The sequence below is a fragment of the Ursus maritimus genome, unplaced genomic scaffold, assembly GCF_017311325.1.
Source record: "Ursus maritimus isolate PB19 unplaced genomic scaffold, ASM1731132v1 scaffold_1, whole genome shotgun sequence".
In the NCBI taxonomy this organism is placed as follows: domain Eukaryota; kingdom Metazoa; phylum Chordata; class Mammalia; order Carnivora; family Ursidae; genus Ursus; species Ursus maritimus.
The window spans coordinates 42,091,636-42,109,015 of NW_024423343.1; the positions used below are offsets into that span (position 1 = coordinate 42,091,636).

The window sequence follows — 17,380 nt, forward strand, 5'->3', positions numbered from 1 at the left end:
ACCATATTATTTCCCATCATTTCCACTCTAAAATGTACTTAAAATTCTCCTTCCTCTGGCACATGAAGAACAAAATTAAAGGAGAAAAGCTGAAACAGAAGGTATTGCCTATAACCAGAATCAATTTTCTTTTAAAAACAATTTAGAGGGGCGCCTGGGTGGCTCAGACGTTAAGCGTCTGCCTTCGGCTCAGGGCGTGATCCCGGAGTTCTGGGATCGAGCCCCACATCGGGCTCCTCTGCTGGGAGCCTGCTTCTTCCTCTCCCACTCCCCCTGCTTGTGCTCCCTCTCTCGCTGGCTGTGTCTATCTCTGTCAAATAAATAAATAAAATCTTAAAAAAAAAAAAAAACAATTTAGAAAACAAATCTCATATCATGAGACAGACTTACCAGGTTACACTGACTCTTGTTCGCCTATTAGGTTCTTTTATTTGGAACAATCATTGCATCCAGCCTATCATATTCTTACTGTATATGGGTCACTTTCAATGAGGTTCATAAGGGCAAGAGGAATAAAGAGTCCCTGATTCAAAATAACTTTGCCTGTATGAAACTAGCTCAACTGTATGAAGAGTGAAATATCCAGCCTGCTGTCCTGCTTTGGTCTACAGCACACTAATAATTTATTAGATTTTCCCAGGAAACTACCTGACATTTTTAGTACTTCTCAGATAAGCACTTTAAAAAAAGCTGAATCAATTTAGATGGGTCAACTTCGTTTTGAATTAAATTTTTTCATTTGTTACTTTATGGTGATGCTATAAATGTTTCTCAGACAGCAGTTACAAGAGCATCCAAACTTAATTGTGTGGGACTAGGAGCGTCTGGATTATAGAACTCTCTTCCTTTGCTAAACTGGACTTACGTTCAAGGAGGATTTATAATAAGATTTTTCTTCTCTATGCATTTTAACTCACTTCCTCTTATTTTTGGTATCAGTGTGTTCCACTAATCTGTTTTCCAAACTGACATCAGATCACATGCAGCCAGCAAGGCAGGGCTCTTCACGCAGCTGGCCCTGGAATGCTTTGCAGTCAAATCCATGTGTCATCATCCCATGGTTTAACGCATCAGTTTCCCTCTTCCATTTAGAGACGGACCAAAATGATTGAAAGGTTTCTACCAGCTCAGCTGAAAAAGGTTTTCATGGGAATTGTCGACAGGGTCATGAGGCAGAATTAGAAACATTAAAAATTTTTTTCTCTGAACCTTCACGGTCCAATTTTTAGAGTGATGCCCAGGGTGTTCTAAAAGGCAGAACCCTTAAGCCTTGCAGTCAAGTCTCATGGAAAAACAAAGCCAGAATTCTCTCTACACTCTATCAGTCTCTTTTCACTTGGGTAGGCAATATCCTAGAGATTTTCATTTGTGCACTGATGAGGATTCGGAATACTTCCTCCTAAGCCAGACCCTGAGTTTATACTTCAGCTTGTGGTACTTTTAAGTCCTAATTACCTGGCTACCTCATGTTCAATATGATGGACTTCCTGATGTTTCCATGTGTTCTAATTTTGCTGATAATCCAGGAAAATGTAGGATGGCACTTGAGGTGTGAATGTGAATACATTAAAAAGAAAAAAAAAGGCCTCTCTAATTCTGTATCAAAAAGCAGGTAAAAGTATCTAGAAGTGTGCAACCAAATCTCTATTCTGACTTCCCCCGAGTAAATTTAATTATAAAATAAATAATTAAGCACATTATTAAAAATCCAGATGTTTGGAAGATTAATCTGAGAAGGTTTAGACAGGAAAATGGAGAGAACAACTAGTTATAATGAAAGACAAATCTTAATTCTTTCAAAAAACTGGAAAAAAACGCCATTTACTGCATGGAGAAGGACAATTAATTTCTCATGATTTTACAGGGGCATCGTAAGATCTGCTATAGACATGACTGGTTAGATTTGGTCTTGGTTCAAAGTTCTGGTTTGGGATCTTTTTTAGAAAAAAATTTTTTTTTTTTAAATTTCAGGATAGTTCTGAATATATTCAAGCAATTCTCCTAAAAACCTCAAATTCTTCCCTATTACCAAGAGCCCAGGGGCCTCCCTTTGCCGAGTCTGCTAAAGGGGCACCAGTACAAGTGGAGACTGTGCTGAACAGCATCTTCGAGGGGCTGGACGGGGGGGGGGGGCAGGAGCCAGTACACGGCACAGGTGCCCCCCACTCGGCCATCCGCACACCAAACAACCCCAGGGGGCTCCCCATGCTGGCCAGCTCGGAATGATGACAAGGGCACAGAAATACAGGGCATCAGAAACATCACATTTGGGTTTTCTCCTTATTTCCAGGTACTGGGGACCCTGTGAGTTTGGGGAGAAAAGTGCCCTACAGGAGGTCTTTCATTATTTATTAAGCAGGCCTAGTGTTTAGGTCCTGAGTTTGCCCTTTGGTAGCCATGTAACCTTGGGAGAGCTACTTGACCTTCAGAGCCGCACCTCCTCACCTATAAAATAGGAATAACTGCAGCGATTTCATGACATTTTTGTGAAAATTAAATCAGACAATATATGTGCCACTTATCACAGTGCTTACATACAGTTAGCCCTCAATGACTGGACACAATATGGACTGTGATCAAACAGGGAGAAGGTACTCTCACAGAAATAAATGTTGTAAGAAAAAGACATTTGCTAGAAAGGCCTGGCTTAGCTACAGGGAAGGGGCCGATTTTTTTCTATTCTGTGAACCTGATAATTTGGAGCAGATGAAGGCTTTGGGTGGTCATTCTGGGCACCGCCTGGTTATTTAAAGGAATTCACAAATCATTACTTATGGGGAGAATAAAGAAAGGAGGAGCCTGATCTACTTGTTATTTTCCAGAACTGAACTAAAACACCACCCCTAAAAGTAGGAGTTAGTGCTTTTAAAGGTCCTTAAAATGGGGGAGGGGGAAAAAAAAGTCCTCGAAATGGCTTCTAAATGCCAAAGTTAGCAAGAGGATAAATAGGAAATTCTAATCTAAGTATATAATGTTTAAATACCTAATCTGTAATAGGCATGGAGTCTTTTTAAAAAATTCATTATGAACTTCCACAGAAATTCTTTCCACCTTTGCAACAGAACTCCTATCGAAAGATCAAAGTTGGGTGAGACCAAACAAATCACTCAATCCAGACCCTCTCTGCCTGAGTCCAACAGGGATGAGGTGACCAGCTCTGGCCAGGCTCCTGGGCTCCAAGCTTTATCATGGCACCATTTTGCTTCCCTTTCTTACGAATGAACGAACGACGAAGGCACAATGTCCATATACCTTGTTGGCAATTTCACAGTGAGAATTCTGAATTTGCAATTACAAAAGTCAAATACTGATACAAGAAGTTCTTCCTTTGACTGCACTGTCTCCAGAATGCTGGCTCTCAGCACTCCACACGCACACACACGCACGCACGCACACACACACATTTTGTTACATCTGCAAGGTTTTTTTGTAGATTCAAAGTTATATTAATGAAATTTAATGTTGTTTATAGAATATGCAATTTAATTTCTAACTGTCCTGCATTAATAAAGATAATAAAAAAGCTTACCTCAAAAATTTCAAAGCCATAGATGTCCAAAACACCCATGACCTTCTTTCTCACTTTGGTCTGTGCCTTAAAAAAAGTTTAAAGTTGATGGGTTAATATGGGCCTGAAACAGAACACTAAAAGCATTCTAAGGACTATACACATATAAGTTAATTGCATCTCGCAACTAGGAGAATAATTGTAATTTAGTTTTGTTTTTTTAAATGTGATAGAATATTGGTATGGAATCTTCCAGAAATTTTAATAATAGGTGATTTATTTAAAGATGGTATTAGTGATGCGTTATTATAATAATAGATCATTCAATATTACAATATAAGCAGGGCCTTTCAAAAATCGCACTATGCTAATACCCTCATTTTACTGAAGAACGTATCACTAGCTAGAGAGGTCAAGTGACCTTTTCAGCCATGTGCGCACAAGTAGTTAGATGAACCACAACCAAGACCTGGGATGCTCTCACAGTAATTCTGCAAAGACCATTAGACCACTGATGGGTGAGATTTCTTACAACATACATGGCAAAACAAAGTAAATAGAATCCTGACAAATTCCAACATCCTATGCAAGGTAAATCCTTTTCAAGGAACAACCTTTGTAAGTGGTAATCAATTACCTGAGTATAAAATTAAAGTATCTTTAACTTAATGTTTACACTCTGAATAACATTTATGACATCTGATTTATCTGGTTATTGAAATTCAGTACCTTAATGCTTTCATTGATTCGATTTACCAACCATGAAAACAACCTGCTGTAGAGGTTTTTAGCCAGAGCGTCACGGGCATAATACGCCTATTAAAAAAAAAAAGAAGGAAAGAAAAAAAAAAAGAAAATCTCATCACCCACAATTGTCACAATGCTTAATTTCAATAAAATAATAAAGGTATCTTTTAAATATTTAAAGCTCTTTTATTTGAAATTTCTTTTCAGAGGCAGTCTTCATTATACTCTGGACGAACAATCAAACCGTTAAGAGAATTGGGCAAATCATTTATACCCAATTATTATGCTTTTTTGCATCCCAGGAAACTAATTCAAAATAGTGCAAACACTTTCTCCATAAAGATATCCTTCTCTGTATTACAGAAGAGAGGAAAATCAGAGGCAATTTAGAAGTCCAACAACCGGGGAATAGTAAAATAAATAAATGAATGTCCACTGAAAGGGAAGTTACAGTTATCACAGAATGATCATTATGAAAATTAGGTAATAAAATGGAAAATGCTTATGTTTTATGAAAATAAGAAACTGTACATTTTATACGAAGACTCTATTTTTTTAACCCCTACACATAGGAAAGGAAACTCAGAGAAAAAACATGAAAATCGTTCTGACTGATGTGATCTGTAAATTTTTTCCTCCATTCAACCTTCTCAACATTTACAAAAATTCCATAACGACTAGTGTCACAATACTGTTGGACAACAGGCTGGATAAAACAAAAATAAGATGCTTTCACGTGGTTGTTCATTTCCTTGAAGCTGTTCAGAGGCACGTGACAAAGAACAGGCAGAAGACATAGTCTCGCGGACCCTGACCTTGAATGCATACACCGGAGAAAGGGAGGCTTGCCGGGGCGAACCTAAGAGCCCCCAAACACACGGGGTGTCACGTGGGTCCCACCGCGCGTACACGAGAGATGTGCGATGCAGAGCTCCCGGGGAGGCGTGCTGATGAGCGCCCGCAGCCTCCGGGGAGCAGAGCTGGAGGGTTTGCTGCTGTTTTTAACACTCTGGCCCCATGTGTGCATTTCCCTGCTTACGAGTAGAAATGTGGGCATTACTATGAAAGTAAACCATTACATTTTTAGTTTATGAAGAATTAGGTTGTATGGAAGTTCTTTTTCCACGTTTCTTTCTAAATGAAGTGTAACAACTTCAATCACACAGTCACCTCGATGGCAACGTACGGCTGCTTTAGAGCACCTTTTTTCCCCTTCACCTGACACTTCCACGCTAATCCCAAATCTTACTTCCTACATCTCAGGCAGCCACTCCAACGAGAGCTAGAAAATCCACCCAGAAGTTGGCAAACAAATAGAACCCAACCGCACAGTGTTGTCTTGGAGGGTGACGGTGGTTAATGATCCCACTGCAGAAAATGCGTGTAAATGCTGAAATAGAGAATGAGACCTGGGTTTAGACGAATGCCTTTTCTCTACCCTCCTTTCTTCTAGGTTTTACTTTCTTAAAATAGGCTGTACAAGTGCCTTGAACAGTGCCTGGCACACAGGAGGTCTAGACATGTATTTATATCATGATTTCTGAAGTATCCTCTTCCTTTCCCACTTGTGAGCCTATAGAACACTTTCTTCATCCTTTCTGCTTTCTTCTTATAAATTCCAGTTACATCAAACACTGTATAATCTCAAAACATCACCTATTTTTAATCAGAACGTCGTCATCGTGGTGTCTGGTTTTTTCATAGTATGCTGTCAGCTTCTAACCAACCACCGTTACAATATGCAATTGAACTAATAGTGACAACTTACTCTGGCTCTGCTTTATATTTTTTAAAGTGTATTCACAGCCAATATATCAACCTTCTTTGCTTCCTTCCAACACGTATTTATTCCAGAAGTCTCAAACTCTAATGTTTCCAAGGACTGCTCAATAGAAGTGAATGGGAAGGAGTGGGCTCTGCAGGCATTGAAAGATGCATTCCACATTGAAGGCACTCAAATTCAAAATTTAAAAAGCAAGCAAACAAAATGAAACAGAACAACAACAATAAAACTACCTTTTTATGCCCACTGAGCTCTACCTGGCCCCAAGAGCTGCCCATCCGCCCGGCCTGACTCCCGGAGTCAGATTCATGCCACCTCATTTCCACAATTACGTCCTCCAAGGAAGGTGAAGAAATGTTTGTTCTCACTGAAGGATCACTAATGAGGTGTGTAGAACTAAGGAAGACACCAAGTGTGCTCATTGACCGACCATCTCGGATTCTAAGCACAATATGAGGAGACTACGTGTTCCACAGCTGTGTGAAGCTCACTGAGAAAGACCCTCAGTGGAATGTGCTTTGGAGACGACCGATGTTAGTCTGTGGCCCACCCTGTGGGACCTTAGGGTGGAGATCCAACCAAGATGAGTGGAGCGATCAGAGAGCAAGTCCCAACAGCAGGAGAAAAAGGAATTCAGAGAAGGGAGAAGTGGGGGCCGATGGAATCTAGGAAGGCTTCCTGGATGAGGTGTAATTACATGGAGCATTCAGACAGGCAGGAAGAATTAGCCATGGCATGTGGGTAAGGGAGAAGTAGGAGCAAAAGCACTGGGTAAAAATTATTATGGCATTTAGAGAACTCAGCAGGGAATAAACAGATCAATTGCGTAGGGTCAGATTACGCGGGGCGATGGAAGCCAAGGAGAGAGGATGTGGCAGAAGCTGAATGACAGCTCTGTCTTGAGTGTCTATCATTCACTATCCGTTGCTGTATCTGAGGAAAGATTGAAATGCCTTGGGCAGAATGAGGAACGGGCGATAAAGATGATAATGGGGCCCAAGAATGGAAGTTATGAGGAAATGTTAATAAAACAAATTACTTCTCGCTGGAATAGAAACCTTTTAGGCAATAAGATCGGTAGAAACCTAAACCCTACATTAAAAAAAAAAAAAGAACTTGAATAAGGAGCTGAAAAATCAAGGACCTCAAGCCAAATTCTTTTATGCCAAAGGTTAAAAGAATATGGAAAAGTTTAACCCAGGGATGCAAGGCGACTCACGCCCATGAAGTAGGAAGCACCTGGGCCTGGCTTCCGTAGAGGATGATTAAAAGGCAAGACCAAAACACACAATAAACACACCACAATATATCCACATATACATTCCATATATGTCCACATATACGTGGATATTCCTAAAGGGGTTTCTTAAACAGCAGGCGTTTTCTCTTTGCAACAGCACGTACTTAACGATCCCCACTCTGGCTATTCAAAACATCTCAACTCAGTGTGACCTTCAATATGGTGGTTCTCAAAATGTGGTCCCCAGACCAGCGGCAGCGGCAGCAGCACTGGACATGTGAGACGTGCACAGTCCTCAGTCCTACCGCAGACGCGCTGAATCCAACGCGCCAGAGGCATGGCCTGCAAACCAGGTTTGGCCAGCCCTCCAGGGGGTACTCATGTGCACTCAAGTTTGAGAACGGCCTCCACACTTAACCTCTCCGGCCGCGTTGCTCTGAACCCATTTCACAAGTCTAAAGCCACAGCCGAGCCCGACCCACCCGCTCCCAGACGCCGACTCCTTTTCTCACTGTTTTCTTTCTGAAATGCGCTTTTGCACTGGGTGTTATATGCAAGTAATGAATCATGGAACTTTACATCAAAAACTAGGGATGTACTGTATGGTGACTAACATAATATAATAAAAAATATTATTATAAAAAATAAATAAAAGAAACAAAAAAAAAAAGAAGAAGAAATGCGCTTTTGCCCATTCTTTCTACAGCTAAACCCTTCAAGACTGGCTCGGAAACCGTCTTCTCCATGAAGTCTCCTTTCACCCCTTCTGCCGCTGCTCACGGGGCCTGTGCTGAGCAGGCTCAATGAATTTTTCTTGATTAAGTCAGTCACTCACCATCTGACTTCGCATTAGTAAGCTTGCCCTGGACAGATAGGACAGTGGAATAATTTAGGAAGAAGGACACACAACAGTTATAGCTAGAAAACTTACATATACACAAAGTTATAGTATTTTTCACAGTCAAAACAGCTCACCTAAAATAAAAAACCAACACTGAAAGAAAGCTACAGGCACACAGGCACCCTTGGGTCAGTGGCAGAGACTAGTTCAGAGTTGTCAAGAGGAGGTAAATCCGCCTACTGTCTTACAGATGCTTAAGGCCACTTACAAAGAGGAGGAGAACACAGCTGGACTACTACGGGGGGAGAATAATGTAGGGCTCTGTGCGAAAGGTCCCGAATTAGTCCTTTACTTCCAGCCCAGATCAGCGCTGACCGGTGAGAAAATGTCTAAGCCGTAGAACAAAGGGTTTATACTGAAAAGGATTCCAGAAGATGCCTTGGTATAACAGCCACACACGCACCCATCCGTCCATCCCTTCATCCACTTAGCTTGAACCAAAGGACAGAAGAAATACGCAACTCAGACTTGTGCCTTAGAAAGACTTCACTGGCTTCAGATGGACAGTAGACAAGAAGGCAGGCAGGGAGGCCAGTTTGGCCATTTGACCACACACTGGCTTCTCCCACTGTGTTCTCCAAATCGGTGAAGGGCAATTCTGTTCTCCCAGTTGCCTGGGTGAAAGTGTCGGGGGTCACCCTTGACTCTTCTCTTTCTCTCATACCGCCTATCAAGTCAGCAGCACATCTCGCGGCTCTACCTTCAAACGACACCCAGACCTACTTCTCACTCCACGGCTACGACCTGGCGAAGCTACCATCATTTCTAGGCTAGCACACAATTCCTTGCAGCTCCGCAGTGCCGTGAACTGAATGTATGTGTAGTCCCTCCTCCCCACCCCAAATCCTCTGTTGAAGCCCTAATCCCCAATCGGACGGAATTTTGAGGTGGAGCCTTTAGGAGATAGTTAGGTTTAGAAGTTAGATGAGGTCATGAGGGTAGAGCTCCCAAGATGGGATCAGTGTTCCTTATGAGGGGATGAGGACATCCACGCATTCTCCCTTCCTCCACCCCTGCCGTGTGAAGAGGATACAGCAAAAACGTGGCTGTTTGTCACCCAGGAAGATGGTCCTCACCAAGAATGCGACCGTGCTGGCCCCCTGATCTCAGACTTCTAGCCTCCAGAACTATGAGGAATGAACGGGTTTTTTTTGTTTAAGCCACCCAGACAATGGCATTCTGTTACAGCAGCCCAAACTAAGACACCTGCTTGTGCCCCTCCTCCCCCTACACTCTGCTCGCCACCCTGCACCCAGAATGACCCTTTGAAATATGGCAGGTCCTACCACTGGTGTCATTTGCCAGCTCACTCAGACCTGACCTCTGGCCCCAGCACTGTGGGTCTCCCTTACGCTGCTCTAATTTTTCTCTTTGTCTGCTGCTAGCTTGCTATATAAATTTATTTATTGACCAGGTCTGCTGCCTATTGTCTGACTCCTCCTCCTGCCAAAATATGAAGCTCCACAAGGCAAGGATCCCTATCTGCTTAGTTTGCTGCTGTGCCCCCAGTGCTCAGGACGAGGCCTGCAACCTCCTGACAGTTCACAGAACAGCCTGCAAAATAAAAAGTTTGTTTCCACTTAAATACGAGTATCACAGACTTTTTAAAAACTCACTTCTGGGCATTATGCTTCACCCACCTGAGCCACGTTCAGTGTAGTTGAAACCTTCTCCTGCTTGGCCTCAACCGTTCGGAAGCTGAATGCTCGTTCTAGAACGGACTGATCGATGCCGGTCAACTCACAGATTTCCTTTAACTCTGTGGGGGGACGGACACAGACAGTGACTGCCCGGGTGCTGCTAAAAATCATTTTTAAGGCTTACGGTGTTCTTTCTAAATCACATTCAAACCCAATAGTGTAAAATTTATAACTCGAAAGACTTAACACTCCTCTCTAATTATGTTTCTGTAGAGTTTCACTGGTAAGTGTTTTCGAACCCATGAGAAGCAGAAGTCTTACTTTCTAGATTAAAAATTGGGCAGAAGTTCAAAGCAAGTTTGCTAAACAAGGCTGACTCTCCCCTGACTTACCATTTTTGTCTTTGATTTTGCTTTCATCTAAACCATTCACTCGAGATTCGGGCTTGAACTCGATGTTCCCCAGTTTCAACACCGCGGCCACCACCTCCAAGACTGACTCGGCTTCATGATCCATAAAACCCACAATCTGCATGGCGTTCTGGGGGCGGGGGAGAAAAGCAGCTGTTTCTTTCTATCATTCTTTTATTATTATTATTATTATTATTATTATTATTATTTACTAAATCTGATAACCAATTCGTTTCTGAAAAAAATAACAATGAAAAGACCAAGTTTCCGAGAATAAGCTCTACAAAAGGCAAACCTATTAACAGACCTGACGTAGCACCAGTGCGGGGCTCTGACTTGCTCAGTGGTTTCATGCTGTGATTCAAGCATCCCCAGGGCAGTGGGCATGCTGTGGCAAGGGGGTGCAAGGGTGCAGAGAGGAACATGGAGGAACAGGAGGCTGAGAGCTGAGCCTTGAGTTCTAACCCATTTCGTCTGCAGCAGCTCTGTGTGTGTGTGTGTATGTGTGTGTGTTTGTGTGTGTACGCGCACGCCCATGTGTGTATGCATGTGCATATGTATCTTTTTTTACACTGGGTTCTGATGCTAGAAAGAAAACCAAACAAAAAGCTTTTTATAACCTCCTACATAAAACCTCCCTGGTTTATTTTACCTGAGAAAAACTGGTTTGCAAAGGTGAAGTGCCTGACCCAAGGCATTACAGGGAACAAGGAACATTCCATTAGTCATAAACTTTTATTGAATGCCAATGATTTGCCAGGCAAAGCATTACAGAACTGGACTTGAACCCAACTCTTAAATCATGTCGAAAAATCAATAGGCTTCCCATACGAGGATGTTTACAGAGTTTTAACAAATTATATACTTTTTGGTCATGGAAAATTTCTAACATATACAGTAATACAGAGAGCAGGAAAAGAACCCCATGTCATTTTCACTCAGCCTTGAAGATGTGCGGCCGGTCCCTTTTCAGCTGATCTGACCTTCTCCCCTGCCTCCTCACCACCACAGCTGTCCCAGTGGGCAGAAAAGTACAGTTACTATAGCATGTCCTACTAGGAGTAATTTTCAAAGTGCCACATAAACACAGAAGTTAGGATAGTGTGTAAAATAATTCATTTTCTAATGAGCATGAAATGCCAATCATGCTGGTTTACATATGATTTTTGGAAAAGTATGTAAAAACATGAATTTCTGTCTCAAAAAAGTATTGATTTAATGCTTTTCTAGGACAGTTTTCACAGTTGTACATTAACTACTAAGCCATGGCTATGAAAATATTTGATTTAAATACAGCATTAAAAGAGTCAGGATAATATAAGAAAGGTCCTTTTGATAAATAGTAAAATCGCATGCTCTAGTAAAGCATGGGCCTTTACAATATTGTATGATTTTAATAAGAATATAAGAAATTCTTGCATAATTCTAAAACCTTAGGGTACATGAGTTAGACGTCTGAGAAAACAGAATTGTTATAATTCCAAATGAGCAATACAGTGTCACCCATTCTGAAGAGCAATGGAAGGACTGTAGTTTGCTTACCCTCACAGTTCTGAAATTTGCTGCGTCATCCACTCCATTAACTTTGGCAGAGTCCAAACTCAGGTAGTTATATCTGCTGAAATCCCGCTCGAGTGTAAGTTTATCTATTGAATCATGCACACAAGTTGATAAGTTACTTCAATAAATCTATGCATCTTTAACATCTCATTCCTTAACACCTCCAGATAGAATGACTTTCGTATTAGGTACTCAATCAACAGAACAAAAATTGATACCCAAATATTAACAGCATTTTTCTAAAATCTACCTTTACCACTGTTGTACATATTTCAAACTGCTTTTTTTTTTTACATTTATTCGTAGTAAGCGCCTTCCATATTTTTATAATTTAAACATCTTCAATGCAGTATTTCATTATAACGTATCAGATATCTGCCTAGTGATTCCCATGCCACTGGACATGAGGGCAATGATAAAGGTCTTCATACGAAGTGTTCTTTGGAGTCTTCTGAATTACTGCATTGAGATCTATTCCAAAAAATGGTGCGCCTGCGCAGTGGGCTCCGATCATTTCATGACTTATTCTGGATTGCGAACTAGTCCCCAGGAAGAAGTCCTCACTTTGAAGTGCCACCCACACGCCCTAAGCAGACCAGGGCCCGACAACTCTGCCAGCTTTGTCCTTTTTCATGACTTTTGCTAATACACACGTATAGTGAATGCATCAGTGCTGTTTTAGTTTACGCTCGTTGATAATTAGTGAGGATGATGCCCCAAATGCTGTTTACTTTCCATAGTTCTCATTTGGACTATTTGTTCAAAACTTTCATCAATTAGCTATTAGTTTATTGGATACTCTTCTGATGGACTTCTATGAATTCCCTAAAATAGCCAAAGGTCTGATTTTTAACTCTTTTATCAATTACAAATGTTTTCCCACTATGTTTAATTTTCACTGAGCAAATTTTTTTTTTTTAACAATTGTTCTCATCTCCTGCTCCCTCCTAATTTCCTCTTCCTGAGTGGAACAATTATATGCTTCCATTTTATTGTTTAAAATTATGATTTCTCCCCCCCCCCCCCAATATTTCGTTAGTGCTTCGAGTTAGCCATCTGAGACCTGTGCCCAGCCTCCGGTGAGGTATGGGGATATTCAGCAAGCAAATGCTGGGGCAGGATGACAGAAGCAAGCAGCCCATGTTCTTCACCTCAACCACAGGCAGGGAAACATTTTAAGAACATGAAAAAGAATGCTCTGGGAAATGCTGTGACACTAAAAATGAAAGCACAGGCACAGGGACTTACTGAGGAGCTCTTCAGAGGCACCAGAGAGCAGCTGATAGAACACATGGAAGTTTCTTTCACCTCTTGGTTGCTTCACAACTCGAGACTTCTCTAAAAGATCTAAAGAGGAGAAAAGAGTCAAATTGTCATGTATTTTTAATTTTGCTTTTCAAATCCAGCATGGTTCTTCTTATCCACACACCCCCCTCACTTTCTTTTTCACTTTCTGTTTTATATTAATGAAACAATAACAGAAGCTACATTTTCCATTCTTCCTTCAGGAAGAAGCCCAGCTCCAACTAAAATCACCAAATTAAACTAACCAGGTTCTTGTCGAACAATTGCGAATATAAAGAGTAAGGTCAGCAATACGTTTGACGAGCTGATTAAAGACGATACAGTCTGTGTCTTAAGGTTCTCTTGGTTTTATGTAATATGTGATGACATTAAGTTCTTCAAACACAGCATTACAAAGCTAAGCAATGGAATTCAGCCATTCAGTTATGAATCCACTGAATAATTATGAAGTTAATGTTCCTGAGATCTTACTATGCGCTAAGTGCTTTATATCTCATTGTTACCGCATTGAATCCTCACAGCCGTTTTATCAAGTATTATTTAACAGATGAAAAAAACAGTCCAAGAGTTTAAGCAGGATTTGAAATCAGGCCGTGTGATCCAAATGCAAACCCCACCTCATCATATCCACACAGCCTGCCACCTGGGATAAGGGAAACACATTTTCTGGATATTTCTATGTCTTAGAGAATGAAAAGGTGCTTTTTATCTCATGAAATTTGGGGTGGTTATGTGGCAGCATACTTTCCTTGGTTCCAGGTACTTTTTCATCCAATAATTTGATGTCTTATCAAATTTCCAAACTTTCGTCCAAAACTGAAGGACAGAAGGAAGGAGGGAGGGAGAAAGAAGCCAACCAACCAGAAAAGAGCCACGGTGGCAATATACAAGAGATGTCAAAGTACAGTGGCAGACTATTTCACCTGAACTCCTGCTTATCACCGACCAGTGACCTAAAAGAGGGTCTGGATCCTGTGGGCAAAAGCCAAATTTAGTTGTAAAATTCCAAAACGATCACCCCATTATTAATTCTAGAGAACAGACACATCTGAATTCTTTTTTTTTTTTTTTAAGATTTTATTTATTCACTCGACAGAGAGAAACACAGTGAGAGAGGGAATACCAGCAGTGGGAGTGGGAGAGGGAAAAGCAAGCTCCCCGCTGAGCAGGGAGCCCGATGCGGGGCTTGATCCCAGAACCCTGGGATCATGACCTGAGCCGAAGGCAGACACTTAACGACTGAGCCACCCAGGCGCCCCCAGACATATCTGAATTCTAATCAGGTTGAAATCTAAACATTATCAAAGGAATGAGGGAGAGAAGTTGTACAATTTCTCTGGGAATGGACGCTGAACTTCTCAATTTGTATTTCTGGAATCCACAGTAGCATGTAAAAAGGAGGCTAGGTAAAGTTAAAGAGTGCAGCTTTGATGAATGAGAAGTCCTAGGGGCCTCCCAATACCCGAGGTCATTTGTAAGAATGAAGAGATGGGTTGCAAGGACACATAAAATTAAAAACAAGAACAAAAATACATAAATTCAAAAATCATAGGAACCAGGATGCTCCGGACTTTTAATCTTCACCTCCAGCTCTCATCTGATTTGGATGACTGCCAGTGCCCTCAAATCGTACACAGAGAGTAAGGAAGACGTCATATTTAGCAAAAAGGAAGAAAACAGAAATTGAAGAGCACAAGTGAGACAAGATTTCAAAAAGAAGGGATTGTGTACTATTCGTCATCTCTAAGGACTGCATGTTTCAGTTTATAAGTAAATACTGACATACAAAGCAGAAGACAGAATAAGCGGGTAAGATAAGAATGCAGTACGACTGTACTTATTAGCATGTGACCAAGATCCTATGGGGTTCTAGGAGTATAGGCACAGTTTTGAAAGAAAAAATCCACAGAGCATGGGCAGATTCTCCATTAGGAAGCTAATCTTTAGAGCAAATTTCTCAAGCCTAGAAACAAGTAACTTAACTACATGAAAAATATAAACAAATGCTACAGGTCACTTTATCTGCTCATGTACAATTCCTCCAGTCGGCTCACTTAATGCTCACCCACTATGTGCTAGAACAATTGGGAAATGCAACCAGCACCAACTGCAAATATGAAGACCTTCTTCCTCGTGGCCTACATGAGTCACACATGCTACGATTACTCCCACCACCCAAACCAACAGCAGCAGTTCTTTCCAAGGTGGGATGTCTAGGCCCTCAAGAGAGAGCAGGAGATGGGGGTGAGGAAGGCAGAATGACCATGTGTTTGGGTCAAAGCCCACAAACCCCAGGCTCTTCCATAGCGTTAGGAGTCCTGCCACACACCTTGCAAGCATTGGCAGCCTGCTGCCCTCTTGTTTCCTGACGACAAACAATAGTTTGATGGCACCTATCCAATCACATTCCAACAAGCCAACCGTGGTACTTCAAGACATGAAAAAATGCCCTCAAAACATGACAGGGCCACACTGCAAAAGCTGCACACTGGCCAGCCTCAGGTCAGGCACTTTTTGAACAAATGCTCACAGAAAGTGGAGAGTATACAGCAGCGATGGCTAGAAGATTCAGCAGATAACAGCCACCAAGTTAAAGAATAATATTCGCGTGCGCACAGTGTGGAAAGGAATGTTGGCCAATGTACTTCTTGAACCACACATGCTGATATGATCGGCAATGACTATCACATTCAAATGTGAAACATAATACGATGTGTGTTTAAAAGGAAAGGTGCAAAGGGGAAGCAGGATGGGAACTTTCACTGACCTTCTGCTATGCACTTGGTGCCTTTCATTCATTAACATATTCGGCCCCGAATACTCCCCTGAGGTTGGTTTTATAATCCCTATTTTATAGATGAGAAAACGAGGCTCACATCACGCTGTTACCAAGTGACAGAGCCAGAATTCAAAGCTTTAGGTGACTAAGATATCATGCTTATGCTGTTTGTAATTTTCTAGCAAAAAGGATGCAAAATCCATAAACACTAGGAAAGGCTGTACTTTACATAAAATATATGACTTCACCTAAGCAACTCAATCACAAAATGACAAACCTTTCATTACAAAGCAGTTGAAGGTTTTAGCACCTAAACGCTTAGTCTATTACTCTAGAGCCTTCTAGTCTTTATGACTTTTCTTGTGTGTTACAAGCTTCCAGGTAGAAAAGTAATCAGGGAAAAGGTTTGCCCCAAAATAATTGACTAATGCTTAAAATCATTCCCTATTCATTTTTAATGGGCATGCACCAACATAATCTAAGAGTATGAAGCCATATCAAACAATTACTCAAAGTACAGAACATATAAAGACTTGCCACCTGATCATTTCAATTTACTGAATGCTCCCCTGAATTAGTCAAAGCAAACACTGGCTCAGCCTTCTCTTTGGCTTCACACGCTCCCGCCACCACTGACTGAGCCTCTGCTAACAAGATTTAGTAAAGAAGAGAGCAGGATATGCTGAGTATAGAGAAGAGAGTATTACGTCTCCGTGTATTCCAGTGCAGATACATTTCCCTCTCAAAATATATATTTAAGTTCATATTAAATTGATACAAACTTGAGTTTTAAGGGAGGAGACAGACCCATTAAGCCACCCTAAAGGGGAAAACCAACAGACAGGGACAGAGAAAACTCTGGAGTCAGAACTTCCCCACCTACCCCACCATACCACTGCCAACCTATTACCAGAACCAGGCCCTCATTCAGGGGCTTTCGAAGTTTTACTAATTACCAGTGAGGCGAGGGCACGGATATGTGCCTGTGCACTGCATAGGCCAACCTCCTCACAATACAGACATGAAAGGAGTAAAATGTCCATGTTTGCACCTGCTGGAGAAGGAAGTCTTCTAACTGGCAAAAGAATAGCAAGATAAGTAGCAATTGGGAAGAAGAAAACTTGACATTACTTTAGAACATAACAGATTAAAGATTAGATAGTTTGATCCAATTTATTTTATGTATAGTCTCTCTTCCTGGGGAAAAAAAAAAAAAGGAAACAATCCATCCAAGTCCAAGACTTAAGGAATAATCGGCTTGGTCTCAGTTTTGCCAAGAAGACCAGAATGACAATGGAAGCCCGTGACACACAACTCTGGCCAAGCCGCAGAGATCCTGTGCTCCTTTCCAGCTGCTCAAGGTAAGTATTACGAAAAAAGTGTTTGGGCGGCATTTAGCTTTTCCAATCAATTTATGCCCCTTCACTGCTGCACTTAGCCATAACAATGGGCCTGCGATCTAAGTAGCAGATGTGTTAGTGAGCCCAACCGATGGTGGTTTCAGTGG

The 17,380-nt window shown here is 41.4% G+C and overlaps 1 protein-coding gene across 3 annotated transcripts in view; it reads right to left on the reverse strand.

Annotated features, from left to right (window-relative positions):
• The window catches only part of MYO1B (myosin IB), a 175,766-nt gene that overhangs the window by 43,511 nt on the left and 114,875 nt on the right, over positions 1 to 17,380 (reverse strand). For all 3 annotated transcript variants that reach the window (XM_040642629.1, XM_040642635.1, XM_040642630.1), the window contains exons 8-13: positions 13,038 to 13,136; positions 11,772 to 11,875; positions 10,212 to 10,359; positions 9,820 to 9,938; positions 4,238 to 4,324; positions 3,530 to 3,595 (exon numbers count right to left, since the gene is read on the reverse strand). In XM_040642629.1, the coding sequence (XP_040498563.1) occupies positions 3,530 to 3,595; positions 4,238 to 4,324; positions 9,820 to 9,938; positions 10,212 to 10,359; positions 11,772 to 11,875; positions 13,038 to 13,136 (623 nt within the window). The remainder of the gene's footprint in view (positions 1 to 3,529; positions 3,596 to 4,237; positions 4,325 to 9,819; positions 9,939 to 10,211; positions 10,360 to 11,771; positions 11,876 to 13,037; positions 13,137 to 17,380) is intronic.